At 35.6% G+C, this 16289-nt stretch overlaps 1 protein-coding gene across 1 annotated transcript in view; it reads right to left on the reverse strand.

Annotated features, from left to right (window-relative positions):
- LOC129667793 (alpha-S2-casein-like B) overlaps window positions 1-11270 on the reverse strand; it is a 26622-nt gene extending 15352 nt beyond the window's left edge. The window contains 7 exon segments of the mRNA XM_055595527.1: window positions 1964-2008; window positions 3533-3661; window positions 5661-5684; window positions 6877-6909; window positions 8034-8075; window positions 8142-8165; window positions 11220-11270. Coding sequence (XP_055451502.1) covers window positions 1964-2008; window positions 3533-3661; window positions 5661-5684; window positions 6877-6909; window positions 8034-8075; window positions 8142-8165; window positions 11220-11270 — 348 coding nt within the window.
- Window positions 11271-16289: the final 5019 nt, after the last annotated feature.

Raw genomic sequence — 16289 nt, forward strand, 5'->3', positions numbered from 1 at the left:
ACCTCCCCTATCAGTGGACTTGGGGAGTGGCATGCATGCAGAAAGGGGAGGGAGGGTGGGATCGGCAGGGGAGGAGGGAGGGGCTTATGGGGGGATACAAAATGAATAAAGTGTAATTAATAAAAAATAAATAAAAGATTTAAAAAAAAGAAGAATAAAAACATTTTAAAAATAATATTCATACAGTTGTACTTGTAATAGAAAAGTTGGGGGATGTTCTCACAAGAGACTAAATAGATGAAAATGTTTGCAGTGAGACTAATTGTAAAAAGTAAATAATATATAAAATAATGAACTCACTAAACAATCAGGCCCCTGTTCCTAGTGGGAACTCAGAAACTTAATTTGACTCACGATCAAAATCCATATTAAACACTTACTTGATTATTGATCAAAGTACAACAAAAAGCAATTGTTGTCATTATTAATCAGCGTCTCTGTTTTCAAGTTTTGGTAGTCCTTAGCACCATATGAACTTAACGTATCTAAAATGAAATATATAGCTTGGATATCACTTGATGGAAGAAGACTTAGAGGCAAGATCATAAAATAAAATGTGTTCTAGTACTAATCTGTAAATGTAACCACATACACTGTGTAAAACATGTCCCTGCACTACCCTCACCTCACCCTCCACACACACATCCGAGTCTATTGATAATAGAGTGGAATACTTTAGATCTTTTGATAGTGACATATCAAAGGGTCATTTTTTTTTTTTATTTTTCTGTGTTCAAAGATCCAAGATCCCTGATAGGCTGATAATTAAATAGTTCTTGACTTCATAAAAAATGCATTTACAAAATACTGAAAATTTCCTATTCAGCAAAGTGTCTGTTGGTCTCAAATTAAGGTCACTCTGTCCTTTTGACTTCCTAGCCAGTCTTACTTTGAGTTTATATTGCTATGGTGAAACACCATGACCGAAAGCAAGCTGGGAGGAAGGGTTTATTTCATCTTTTAGCTTATAAGACCGTCGCTGAGGAAAGGAAGGGCAGGAACTCAGGAAAGGAAGATTAAGGCCAGAACTGATACAGAGGCCATGAAGGGGTACGGCTTACTAGCTTGCTCCTCAAGGCTTGCTCACTCCGCTTTCTTGTAGAACCCAGGACCACCAGCCCAGGATGGCACCACCATAGTCGTCTGAGCCCTCCCAATGTCAATCAACTTATAAATGTACCACAAGATGGCCAATTTAGCGGGTACATTTTGTCAGTTGAGGTTCCCTCTTCTCAAAGCACTCCAGTTTACGTCAGGCTGGCATAAAACTTGCCAATGCGTATGCTAATGTGTAAGCTAATTTTCAGGCACTGTATAAAAATCCAGTGTGAGTATATTAGTACAGGAGAATTGACCAAGATCCTGTTGAACAATTGACTTTTCAGTGTTACTCTGAGTAAATAGGACCTTCATGCTGGATAAAGATGCATTTTTTAAAACTTATTCTGATAGTGAAGTGAGAATGCACGTAAGCAACAAAAGACAATTTAAAATTGCAAATGTGCTTATCCCTCTATTCAAATGATTTGGTGCTATATACTGTTTCCAAATCTTTCCTACTTATAATTTTTCTCTTATTCATGTACGGAAATGAGGGTCTTCATCAGTTCCAACTTAGTGATTTTGGAGTGTTGGGAGGAATAAAATATACATGTATCTCCTCATTGAAAACGAGTACAGCACATGTACAACTCTTTGGTAATCTTGCGAACAAATGATGATAGAAAGTGATGGAGTAATAACAAGAAATCCTTCAGCTCTCCCTAACTTTTACAGTATGAACACAGAAGATCACAACTATTTCTCATTAGGACATCCGCATATATTCATCAGGTGTAAATCAACGCACCATCACCTTTCTTTCACAGTCCTAGGTTTTAAAAGATGGTGAGTGTAAAACAGATAAAACATACACGCATTTAAGTTGCATCCCATTAATGAGGCAATATAAGGTAAAAATTACCTCTCTGGCTTTCATACTCATGTCCATCATATTCTGGTTATATTGCTGTAAAATAAGTAACATTTATTATTCTAATAGAAACATGAACAGTGAAAACAAAATAAAACAATGTTCTGATTACAGTTGATATGATTTGACTTACTTGCTGAGAAATGATGTCAGATTCCTTTAAAATAAAATAATATGTCTTAATTATTTATTTATTCACAGGGATAAAGCTAGGTTACTTGTTGCATGGGACTGATATGTCTCTGGCATCTCTGACACATGGTGAGCATTTGAGTGATTGCACTTTCTATGGATCTGGATGAGAGTTCTTTGTTGAGGTTGACTTGGGCTCCTCTCACCCTGCTTATGATGCTCTGCCTGAGAACTATATTTCCTGCTATAACAGCAGTATTTTTACATGTCTATGAAAAAGGAAACCACATTAGGATTTTGGGGCAGTGTCTCTTAGTACAAGTCTACTTTTTGAACCCTTAAAAGTTTACATTCGTGGAGATAACCTAGAACTCCTGCACAGATGTAGCCCATGGCAGTTCAGTGTCCAAGTGGGTTACATAGTAATGGGAAGAGGGACCGCCTCTGACATAATCTGATTGGCCTGCTCTTTGATCACCTCCCCCTGAGGGGGGAGCAGCCTTACCAGGCCACAGTAGAGGACAATGCAGCCAATTTTGATGAGAACTGATAGACTAAGATCAGAAAGGAGAGGAGAACCTCCCCTATCAGTGGACTTGGGGAGTGGCATACATGCAGAAAGGGGAGGGAGGGTGGGATCGGGAGGGGAGGAGGGAGGGGCTTATGGGGGGATACAAAATGAATAAAGTGTAATTAATAAAAAATTAAAAAAAAGTTTACATTGGCAGTGTGCTCTTACTGATCTTTCTTACAAGGCTCTCACTTAAATTTCGTGGATTCTTTAAGTTTATATTTAATACTTTGTAAGTGAGGATGATGAGCATCTACTACTGTCTAACAATCCTGTTGGTTACAAGGTATTGTTTTTATAATAAAATGCTTCATCTCACTAGTCGAGATCTATTCTCTGTTCTCTGTAGGCCTGAAAAAGAAAAAGGCTGTAATTTTATGTTCTGATTGAATACCAAGAGGGACTCATCTTTATTTCTAACTAGACAAGATGCTGGGATATTCCTGTCTTATAGTTTCCCCCATCATTATTCTTCTACAAAATGAAGACAATGACTTCTAATTCCTTCTACAGTTGAGAATGTTTAGGAAACCAAGTACAAGGAAATATGAGCAAATAATGAGGACATACACAGTAAACTTAATAACATTCTCATTAGTTACTATTGCCTTTACTGGTGATTGTATAGCCTTTACTGGCTATACAGTAAGTGTGTTTAAAACTTAATTTCTTTTTTTCTCCTTTTATTGAAAATGGACTTTTTCCTCGCAAAATATCTTCTGATTGTCGATACCTCGCCCTCTGTTCCTCTCAGTTTCACTGCTGTCTTTCTTTCTAAATTACAATTTGGGTGTTTTAATTCTAATTACTCTATGTATTTTAATACTTTACTCTTGCTCGCCCAACCTGGAACTTACCAGAGTGCGAGTGGAGGGGAAGGCACGATTCACAGTATTTCCCCATGGATTCCTAGCAATGTGATGTTGATAAAGAGCCTTGAGGGCTTGGGGTGTTTGGAACTTCTGAATAGTTTGGTAGCATTTGTTCTAGAGAAAGGGAAATATTCAATATTCACTTCAGTGTTCTATGTCTTCTGTGTAGCACAGCAGATATTGACAGATTCAAATGAAGTAGAACTTCCATTAGATAATTTATGACGGCAGAAATCTACTAGCATAAAGTTTACTGTAACAGCGTTTACATTTGCAGCCTATTGAAAATTAAAAATATTGTTTTGTTAAGAAATATTTCTAGACACATTATATATAATATAATCATGAAATTATATGTAAATGTATATATATGTATATCTATCTGTCTATCTATCTATCTATCTATCTATCTATCTATCTATCTATCACAAAGTTATATAACAAAGGCAAAAGTAAAAGACTGAATTAGAAGTAGAAGACTGAATTTCTTTTCCATATATGTCTCAAGGCTTAGGAGACAGAAGGAACCAACCTTTAATTTCTTTGATGTCAGGCATTGAAACACATAGAAATTGCTTAATCTCTTTGATTGTGACTAATACACTTACTGCAGTTAGCACAGTTGAATGCCGTTGTAATTAGCCCTAAAGCCTTAAGTCTGTTTTGATAGATTTTTTTTTTTTTAGAGATTATTTATAAAAGCACATGACCTCTTTCTTCAGGAAAAAAATTCATTTTTTTTTATCAGGTATGAAAGAAAATTGATTATGCATAATAAATAGACATGCATATGTGCATTTATTTAGTTATATCAGGTGTGTGTTTCTGTGAGTGTGTGTATGTATGTGGGCACATGTATGTCACATTGTCTGTCTGAAGTGTGGAGGCCAGAGAACAATTTACAGAGGTCAGTTGCTTTCTTCCTTCATTTTAGTCTGGAAGCTTGATGGCTCATGTCATCAGGCTTGGCAGCAAACAACTTCACCCTGTGAACCACATAGCTGGCCCATATATTGTTCTTTATACTTTTCTGGAACCTTGTTACATGAATTCATAGTTGCATTACAAGTGTTTTAAAGTGAAAACATTATTTTGGAAGAATTTTGACAAAAGAAAATGAGTTTTACGACAATTAGAAATTTTTGTAAAAGAGAGGTCTCATTTGGAGTTTTTAATTTTTAAGCTTTCAAGGACAAATATTTCAGCTATAAAGATTTTGGAACAAATGTCCATTGTACATAGAACAATACAATGTACAATATTTTGTGTAATTGAAACATTTGCCTTCCAGCATAATCCTTCAGGTCAATAAACTTTGCACTGTCAGTTGAGAAAACTGTGTTTTAAGAGCTTGAGTTGGAATTAAAATAGCAACCTCCAACACTGACCTTTCTGTTTGTACAGGATGGTTGGATTCAGGGAATCCTATTGCTTGTCAATCCTTTGAAATATCTGTCTGCTATGCTACTGTGAAAAAGTTTAATGAGCGATGATGTAATATTATGGTGGCATTCTGAAGTCAGTGGAGTAATATGCAGCACATACACACAACAAAAACAAACATATGGTTGCATTTACATATTTGTACATATAGCATACACCTATGTGCATGTAGCAATAATAATCAAAGGAAAAGACTATTAATGTGATAGTGTTAGTGGGGGAGCCTGGAGGGAGGAAAGAGAAAGAAGAAAGTGATATAATTTTATTTCAATTAAAAATGTTAAAAACTATCCACACTTAGTTGACAACTTTCCTTGGCTGAAAATCAGAGCAAAAAAAATAGGAAAACTATATTACTGCCTACAAATGGGAGGGGCTAAGCATCTCATTGAGATGATATAAATTGTCAAAGCATTCAGAAGAAAAATATAACTTTGATATGATTTTCTTGCTATTATAACTTGTATGAGACGTTTAGGGTTTCTCTTCCATAGCAAGCTGAAATTGTGACAAGCAGCTTATAAAATATACAAAAAACAACCCAAGCCACTACCAGTTCATGCTGATTTTATATTTCCTATTACTAAACAATTTAATTTGAAGTTATTTACTTTATACTAATTATAATTATTGTTAAAGTAATCACGTCTCTCAAAAGAAAATTACTTACCTTCATGGGAGCTTCAGCGGATTCCTTAGGAAAGAAGAATAAATAACATTACTTACGTGATGTCACCCTAGGGTCATACTAATGTATTAGAGAAAGTAATTGGATAATTGGGGTCTAAATTATTAAGACTGAGCAATTATATCATTTATTGGAAATTTAATCAATTAAATTAAGTAAATTAAAACATTAATCATCAGAAACACCACTCAAATAATGGTGCAGGACTACAATATGTTTTAAGTTTTCATTAATTCTACACACATTATAAAGAGCTAATGGGTGAGTGACACAGAAGATTGCTAATCACAAGTCTGGTGAGGTGCATGCCAAAAGAAACTGGTGTCTGCAGTTTAGAGAGAAGGTCAGATAAGCTCACTGGTGGCCATAGGGCTCATGGCGTGGTTGAGAGCTGCTTCACTGTGCTAGTGTTAGGTGTTTCTAAGGGGGGGGGGGACTTCAGAAGTCAGTGGCAGGCTCTTGATTTGAGCCTGATTAGACTTACGCTGCACCCTACTTGGAGTTAGATACTTGGTCTCTACCATGAAAGAACGCTAAGCAGGAATCACTGGATACTGTCCAGACAGCCCACCGCCAGCCCTCACCCACACGATGACAGTATGTTTCAGTAAGGGCTTCATGCAAAGTCTACTTGTTACAAATCTGCTCTTTTTGGATGAACCTGCTTTTTTTATGTTAAAGTTGAACCTTAGATTAGCATCCTTGAGAGAAAACAAGCAAATAATCAAAATCTGGCAGGCCTCAAATTATTACATTATTTAGCTGAAAATGTCCTTATGAAACCCAGAACTATGTATAATAAATGTATGCTTATTAAAATTTCATGAGATTAAAAATTGAAGTGTGTAAACCAAATTAAATGTCTACTATTATTTATAAATGTAAAAATTATTTTAGTTTAAGTCCAATATTGCCTCTATAATCATTATTATAAGGTAGGATATTTGAAACACAACCAGATTAGTTGACTGAATCTTTTAGGTACAAAAGTAAAAGGGATTAAAATGTTTCAAAGAAACAAGACCAATCTGGGTGACTACTCTTAAAGTGAGAGGGAGAAACAGCCTTCCTTAAAGTAACATAAATTATTACTCATTTATTAAAAGTAAGGATTTATAGATGTCCCCGTATGTCATGAATCTTGTATAATGAACATAATAGTACAAATCAAAACTTCTAAACAAACAAAAATTCTCACCATTTGGGGAATGTGAATGTTCTTTACAGTTTCCTTTAATGAAAAAGAGAAATAATTATGACTATTTTCTCTACAGTGTTGATCATGAATCATTTTCTCCTATATAGGTACAAGGGAAAATTCCCCTTTCCATAAAGAAAGAATTACAATGGATTCTCCACCATTGCAGGAGTTTTGTTGATTTACATCTGAATTTCTCATTTGGTAGGAGACACACAACCAGTAGGTACATGGAATCTGAATATGGGGAGAACGAAATTCTACCTGCATATTCATTGTATCCCCAGAACCAGAGGAGGCCACACAAGCTTGTTAGATAATGAACGAGTACCCAAGATTAGTTCAGACAACTTATTCATAATTTTTCATTAAATTTGACATTGTTATTTTTAAGCTGTGTATTTATAAAACTATACCACTAGGGCCACCAATATATCTTTGGCAGCAAATATATAATGCTTTTTTTATGAGCATATTATTTTGAAATTAAATGAGCCAGTTAAAAAGAAAACTTTATGCATTAACCTAAATAAAAAATTTTAAATAGGAAAAGAGAAGGGTGGAGAAATGTAGAAATTGGGGATTTTAAGAATTTTAACTCCAGAACCAATAGAAGTCTGTGAACAAAATATATTAATTGATTTGTGTAAATATATGTGTTCCACTCTATCACAGATTTAAAATAAAATGGTGTAATTAGCATCTCATTTTTTATAAATGATCTTGGTTTACAAATTTGGTTGCTTGACAGTTAATTAATTTTTAATTTTCAGATTAATTTTTAATTTGACTCAAAGCAAGGTATTTCTTATTGATGTGCTTTAAATGTGGTGTTCTGAAAAGGAAACAACTGAACTGTGATATATCGCTTTCTAAACTGAATTGTGAGAGCTTTTTGTATAATGAACCAGCAAAGCACAGGATTTGAGTTTCTAAGAAATTTAGATGCTTCCTACTTTAAAAACAGGGCTAACGAATAGCTCACAAATCTTTTTCTGAAGCTTCTTCATAATGAGCTATGCAATTTTTGTAAAACAATAAACATATTTCTTTTGAAAGTTATAAATAAAATAGTCATTTTTATTAAGAGAAAGTGACATAGTTTCATAGAAACAAGTATTTGCCAAAAATAATAGATAAAGATGATCAAACTCTACCTATCTGGGGAAAATGACTACATCCATATCCTTCTTAAAGTTCTGAAAAATAAAATTTGATTTTAAAATTTTGCTAAAATATATTTAGTTTGCAAAGTAAAAACTTACTTCCTGAGAGATGTCCATGGACTCCTTAGAAAGAAAAAAAAAGTTATTGGCCTCATGAATATTTACACTTCTTAAAAGTTTCAGTCCATTCCATCAGTTAGTTGGTAGATAACACATTTGTCTGAACTGTAGAGCAAAGTTCACAAAAGTTTTACTCTCTCTCTAATGAGCTTATCATGTTCCAGATAACCATGTTCTTTACTGCATGGAAACAAAAACTTTCAAGCATCAAAATACACAGCATTTAAAATATTTTTTATTTCCCCTGAACATTTCCTAGTTTCTTTCTACTTTTGTTTCCTTCTGACATTTTTCTTTCGCCTTTTTTTTCACGTTAAAAATATAATTGCGTCATTTTGCCTTTCCTCCCTCCAAGTCCTTCCATGTGACCCTCCCTTTGCTCTGTCTCAATTTCACCACTACTGTACTCTTTTTATTTAATTATTTTTGCATATATATCTATATATATAATCCTAAGTATATAAGTCTTTAGGTGACAGTGATCACTAGATGTCAGGTCACTAGAAATTTACATTTAGTCTGGACCAATGATGCTTGCAGGGTTTTTATTCCAGAAAGGGAAGAGGACTCTGTCACTGTCACCACTCTGCCCCTCATGGACCGCTGCGTTCCATGCCATATACTTTCCTAGTGAAATTATTTTGTTTTCACATTAGAATGTCTTACCTCACTGGAGGAGTATTGTTCCATCCTCTATAAAAACACAAAAAATACAAATTTTTACTTTTATGACTTATTTACAATGTGAAGTTATCTTGCATTTTGTAACCTGATGTATTTTGGGGAAACTTTCTTTCATTTTTTTTTAAGCAACAAAAATTTTTAGGTGTTGGTGGTTACTCCTGTACAACACACCTCTAAGCAATTTGACAAATTAGGCATACACTTAACAAATCTATGCCACATAAACATATTTTACATTACTTTCACTAAAAATAGGCAAACCCCACAAGAATTTGGAAGGAGGTGTGTTGAGAAATATGCAGAATGTCATAGAGAAAAAGTGGGGGGTAAACATATATATTTCATATATATGCTATGTCATTTTAAACATATGTGTGTTTTTCAAATTTTCAAAAGTAAGTATTTGTTAATGGAAGGTTCTGGTAAAATGACTCATCAGGTAAAGATACTTGCTGCCAAGCCTGACAACATAATAAAAGAAGAGAAAAACCAATTCCCACAAGTTTTTTTCCTGACTTGTACAGGTATGAGAAGACATATACATACATATTCAGCATTCACACAGATACCATAAATACTCAAAGAAATAAAGAAAGTGAACATACCATAAAATTTCATTTAAATACATATTCTAGACTGATGACATTTGTGTAATCACAACTCAGATTAAATATCAGGATGCCACTATCAACCCCCACCCAAAGAGATCCTTTCTTGTCACTCACTCTTACAAATTCTCCTGGTCATACCTCTATTGTTACACCAATAGAGGTGTAACAAAACTATTTGACACAGGCGATGCATATAAAAAAAAAACACACACATTTAATTTGGGCTTGCAGTTACACAGGGTCAGAGTCCATGGTGGTATAGCAAAAAGATGGCAGTAGGCACAGCTGAATACTTAAATCTTGATCCACAAATAGGAAGCAGAGAGAGGCAGCACTAGGGACTGAGTCTTGAAACTTCAAAGCCCAACACCGATAAACCTCCGCTGATAAGGGTTAATTTCCTATTCCTTTCCAAACAGACCTACCAACTGAGGACCAAGTCTTCAAAAAAAAAAATGTGAGTTTATGGGAACCATCTTGTTCAGACCACTACAGAAATGAATGGTTAACATAACATCAGATTTTGGTGGTTCTTTAGTGTGGCAGCCTATCACAGCTACTTTATTACTTGCTGTTCACTGTAGTTGGGTTATGATTATTACATTAGATTGCCTTGTATGAGAATATGTATATAATCTGAAAAGTAAAGATGTGCATAATAGAACACATATTATAATATATTATATACTATGATGTTGAAGATAACACACACAACTCATTGAACATGGAGAGGTCAAGCTGGTGCCTACATAGAAATATCACTCCTGTATTTTAGTGCTTTTGATATGGAAAACTACTCCGCAGGCTACAAAAAAGAGAAACATAAAAAAACAACTGAACCCCAGTACTTTTAATCTACAATCTGTTCTGCCTTCAAAATATGCTAGGGCAACGTTGGCACAGAGCTTGTGGGAGCAAATAACTAATGTCTGATTTGACTTAAGTGTCCATCCATGAGGTGTAACCCATACATGTAACCCATCTTGGGGGACCAAGAACCAGAGACTAGCTAGCCCAGACTCGTAGGGTAAAACCGAACACTACTGATCTTTAAAAAAATATATCAATAAAATGACTCCTAATGGTATTCTGCTATATTTAATAATTCAGTGCTTTATCTGCTTATCATCAGAGAGGCTTCCTCCCGAAGCACATAGGAACAAATACGTAGACAGATCCACAGCCAGACACTATGCAGAGAGAGTGAGGAGGCAGAGAGAATGAAATCTTTGTATATGTGTATATGTATGTGTGTATATGTATGTATATACAAATATATATCCCATGAAGTATCTAGGCCCGAGTTTATAATTTATGACATGAATATAGCAGTAACATCTCCACTAGAGTGGAGGGATTGCTTTACGTTAGGATACTAAAACTAATGTACAAAACTTCCCCATTGCTTGCCTAACAAATTTAGATTCTGAGCCATAATAGTCAAGAACTGTGACTTATCTCTGCTTTAGTCGAAATCTTCATTTTTAACCATGTCTTTCTTGTGATTTTAGAGAAATTTTTAAGAGGAACGAAAACAATTTATTGTTAAGTTCAAGCTGGTATAGAAGGGAATCTCCCTAAACTTGCAAGGAGAATACTTCATAGAAACCATGCCCACCTTTGCGTCTGGTATGGAACAGGGTGAATGCTGTCTTTGATTACAGATTCAAATGACCACGTGCCTGTTCCTATACGTTCAGGAGGTAAATGTTTCATACATGTAAATAAGACTACTTGGTCTTAATTTTTGCATGGTACTTACCTGCTTTGCAAGAGCAACAGCCAAAAGGCAAGTAAAAATGAAGAACTTCATGATTCCTGAGTCCTGTCAAATAGACAGAAAGTCAATATTTTTTCTTTCATTAATATATGTTTTTACTGGTTGAATATTACTTCAACTTCATGTCCTCTATGAAGAAAGGGGAATGGAGATTGCCAAAAGCAGATTAATCTGGGAATCATGTATATACATGTGACAAATTCTTCATAAAGAGAGCATAATGTAAAAAATTTCACTTCTGAGATATGGAAACTCCTCCCAGTCATAATAAATTAAGATTACTTATTAATTTGTTCATATTTGCTTCCATAAATCATAAGCTTTCATAGACTCAAAGATACAAAATAATACAATGATGTATATTATATATGTTATATATAATATATGTATAATCTGTTAGGGCACATTATTATTATTTTTGAAGACATTTCATTTTAAATTATGTGTATGTTATTGTGATGTCAGGATGCATGCACTCATGAGTGCCAGTTCTGTTAGCGGCCAGCAGAGGGAGCTAATTTGAGCCAATGCCCTGGGTGAGGGACCTGTACTCTGTTTTACAATAGAAAGACCTGGAGGGGACAGGAGCTCCACAAGGAGGTCAAAAGAGCCAAAAAATGTGGGTCCCAGTGGGCCTGCAGAGACTGAATCAACCAAGGACCATGCACGGAGAGGACCAAGACCCCTTGCTCAGATGTAGCCTATGGGCAGCTCAGTCTCCACGGGGGTTTCCTAGTAATGGGGACAGGGGCAGTCTCTGTCGTAAACTTGGTTGCCTGTTCTTTTGATCACCTCCACCTAGCAAGGTGGTCTTACTAGGCCACAGAGAAAGAGGATCCAGACAGTCCTGACTGACTAGGGTCAGATAATAGGGGAGGAGGGCCTCCCCTATTAGTGGACTAGGAGAGGAACATGGGCAGGGGAAGGGAGGTTACAGCCAAGATAAAAGTGAATAAACTGTAATAAATAATAATAATAACAACAATAATAATAATTATAACAATTTTTTAAAAATAAAGTACAAACAGCAAGGAGGACCCTAGGGAGGGTGCTTAAATCTCATAAATCTCATTCAGAATGGCAAACAGGACAGACACCAGAAGCTTTGGAAGAGAAGGAACAGGATGGGAGCCTACAATAGATGTCCTCTGGAAGGATCCACCCAACAGGGGATTGAAGCAGGTGCTGAGACCAAACTTTGGGCAGAGTACATGGAGTCTATGGAAGAAGGGGGGGGGGGGTAGAAGACCCGAGGGGACAAGAGCTCCACAAGGAGACCAACAAAGCTAAAAAAAAAAAAAAAATTGAGCCCAGGGGGCCCTGCAGAGACTGATACACCAACCAAGGTCCATTTTGGGAAGGACCTGGACCTCCTGCTTAGATAGAGCTGATAGGCAGCTCAGTCTCCATGCAGGTCCCAAAGTTAGGGAGCAGGGGCTGCTCTTTTTGCCTGCTATGTTTTTTTTTTTTAATCTCTTCCCCACAGAGGAAGTGGATCCAGTTAGTCTTGATGAGACTTGATAAACTAGGGTTAGATGGCAGGGTTGGAGAACTCTTCCTTTCAGTGGACTAGGAAGAGGAAGGGAGGGTGAGGCCAGGAGGAGATGAGGGAGGAGGCTACAATCGGAATATAAAATGAATACATGTAAAAAATGAAAAAAATAAAAATATAAAGTGCCTTAAAAAAGAAAGAAAAAGAAAGAAAGAAAGAAAGAAAGAAAGAAAGAAAGAAAGAAAGAAAAAGAAAGTACAAGCACTCTCAATTTCTGTCATCTTTCCTAGCCCAGGACACATTTTTTACAATTTATTATCAATCTCAAGGAGAAAAAGAAACAGCAAAACATGGGGAGATAAAATGAGTGAGTGCTCATGTAAAATGAGTGCTCAGCTAAGCAGCCTTACCAGGTCTCTAAGCCTCATCACAGGGTCTCTGGGCCACATCCCTAAGTCTGGCTCCTTAACTGGACCAGAAGGATTGCGACATGGTACTATGTTAAGCATCAGGCTTAAGAAAACCGCTCAGTGTCCAAGTGGGTTCCTAGTAAAGGGAACAAGGACTGTCTCTGACATGAACTCAGTGGCTGATTCATTGATCACCAGCTCCTGAGCGGGAGCATCCTTACCAGGCCAAGAGGAAGACAATCCAGCCAATCCTGATGAGACCTGATAGTCTAGGGTAAGATGGAAGGGGAGGAGGACTTCCCCTATCAATGGACTGGGGGAGGGGAAAGGGAGGAGAAGAGGGAGGACAGGTGGGATTGGAAGGAGACAAGAGAGGGGGGCTACAGCTGGGATACAAAGTGAATAAATTGCAATAAATAAAACTACCTAATATGGTGCCCTTTCATTTTCACACATCCAGAAAATGACAGACCTTGCAAGATTTTTAAGACTTAATTCAACTCAGTTTGTCTCTACCCTATGATTACATACAGTTTTATAGTTTTCAATCAACTTTTTCCTTGAGAAATCAAAGTAAATAAAAACAATAGCAACAACACCTGAAAAGTGAAATAAACTCTTCATTAGGCTTTATTGCGGTAAAATAATTCCTTGCTTTTTATATTCTACAAAACATAAATTATTAAAAAAAACATGCATTTTTCTAAAATGGTACTAAGTATGCCAATGACATAACTATACATATTTAGAAAATATGTTCATGAAAGCATTTTTCTGTATTAAGAAAAATTATTCTATTTCCCACTTCTTACATAGAATTCCATTCACTCTGCCCATTAGTTGGCCATCAGGCTCAGCATCTGTTTTGACAGTCTATACTGCAGAAGCTTTCAGAGGCCCTCTGTGGCAGGTTTCAAGGTTGTTTCCTATTTTCTTCTGGCTGGAGGGGACGGGAACTCCACAAGGAGAGCAACAGAACAAGATAATTTGAACACAGGGAACTTCACAGAGACTCATACTCCAACCAAGGACTATTCGTGGAGATGACCTGGAACCCCTGCACAGGTGTAGCCCATGGCAATTCAGTGTCCAAGTGGGTTACATAGTAATGGGAAGAGGGACTTCCTCTGACATAATCTGATTGGCCTGCTCGTTGATCACTTCCCCCTGAGTGGGGAGCAGCCTTATCAGGCCACAGTAGAGGACAATGCAGCCACTTTTGATGAGAACTGATAGACTAAGATCAGAAATAAGAGGAGAACCTCCCCTATCAGTGGACTTGGGGAGTGGCATGCATGCAGAAAGGGGAGGGAGGGTGGGATCGGGAGGGGAGGAGGGAGGGGCTTATGGGGGGGATACAAAATGAATAAAGTGTAATTAATAAAAAAAATTAGCAAAAAAAGAAAAAAAAAGAAAAATTATGCAATGCCCAATTTATATCATTAATTTTCTACCCCACTAAAATGACTACTTGTTTAATTATCTGGAAAAAAATATTTGTTCATATGATACTTATTTTAGAAGTACTTAATTTTAAGATACAAGATCATAATTCTTTCCTCTTAATATTCAGTTTTTCCTTGTGGACAAAGTAATTTTATACATATTTTGTGTTCCTTAGATAAAATAAATTGGAATTGGACAAATATTATAGAGTTTAAAATGGTTTTTAGTGAAAAAAGTTTTTTTTAATATATTGGCAACAGAAACAGAAATAGATGTGATTAATAAGCAGCTGCTCTATCCAAGCACCGAGCTAAGTCTAAGAAACTATAAGAAATTAATAGCTAAATATTGATGTTTCAGTATCAAACATCAAATACACAGTGCTTTGGATTTCCAAACCCCTCATTTGGTAGCCTTGCCTTTAAACCAAGGCTTAGATACTCATCATTATTTGGACTAATATAGTTAATCATCTGTGTTCTCCACACTGTAATTTTTTCTGACAATGCCAAAAGAAGACATATTTTTAGATTTTGCTAGTTAAAAATATACATTCTCAAAGAATCTTAAGATACTGGGTATTAGTTTCTTTACAGTTTTTGTCATAATATCATTCTGTTTTACAATAATACCTGGTACATAGATAAATAAAAGAAGTGGGTACGTTACCTTGCTTCCTAAATTGAAGACAAACTGTCAAGTCAGTGAGAGACCTGAGATAAGTTATCCAGCCCTATTTAAATCTTGCTTCTCCATGATATGGTAATTGTGTGCTTCGAAATAACTCTAGAGGGACTGAAATTCTGAGAAGTCATGATGATTAGAAATTGTTTTTCCTTCCATTTTGTGTCCCTTATTCCTGGGAGTTCTTCCACTTACATTGATTTAGAACATGATAAAACGAAATGAGGATGTTATGATTATGACATCAAGATTATGCTTATCTGTGCTCTGTGTTTGAGCAGCTCACATTTACCCTGTACTGACATCATCAGCCAATGTAAGGTTTTACCCCTAGGAGTGCTTTCATGTCTCTCTATTGCAAAATGTTCATATACATTTACATTATTTAAAATTAACTTCTATTTTTTGCCTCAATTTTGCTACTTCCATATTGTCAACATTTAATTGAATTATTTTATGTTTTAATAAATTTGAACTGTTAAAATATTATTTCTGATTACTTTTGCCTAGAAGACAAAAAATTTTAAATGTCTGGATAAAATGCTAGTTTTCATGCACCTACAATTATTGTAAAATGAATCATTTTAGAAATCTAAAATTTTTGGTTAGCAAAAGAATTAATGTGTATGCTCCAGGATTTTAACAATGCTGCTGATTCAGTGTGGAAATCTGTATTTCATTTCTAATAAACAAAACAGCATTTTTAACAGTATGATGACCACTAATGGGTTGTAGGTCCTCTTATCTGGTATTCTGTCTGTAAAATCCATTTCTCCAACAGTTTCTTAAATATTTCCCTCCTAAAACAGATGTAACAGTTAATTATGCTGAAGTAAATATTTTTCTGTGTTTCGTATTATCTGGAATTCAAAATATTTATCATAGGCTCAAAACATCTACTAAAAAAATCTTCCTAGTAGTTATTGTCCACTTCTAGTCTTGGCTGTATTGTATTGTATTGTATTGTATTGTATTGTATTGTATTGTATTGTATTGTATTGTATTGTATTGTATTGTATT

Source organism: Psammomys obesus, unplaced genomic scaffold (genome assembly GCF_907164565.1).
Source record: "Psammomys obesus unplaced genomic scaffold, mPsaObe1.curated_primary_1811, whole genome shotgun sequence".
NCBI lineage: Eukaryota > Metazoa > Chordata > Mammalia > Rodentia > Muridae > Psammomys > Psammomys obesus.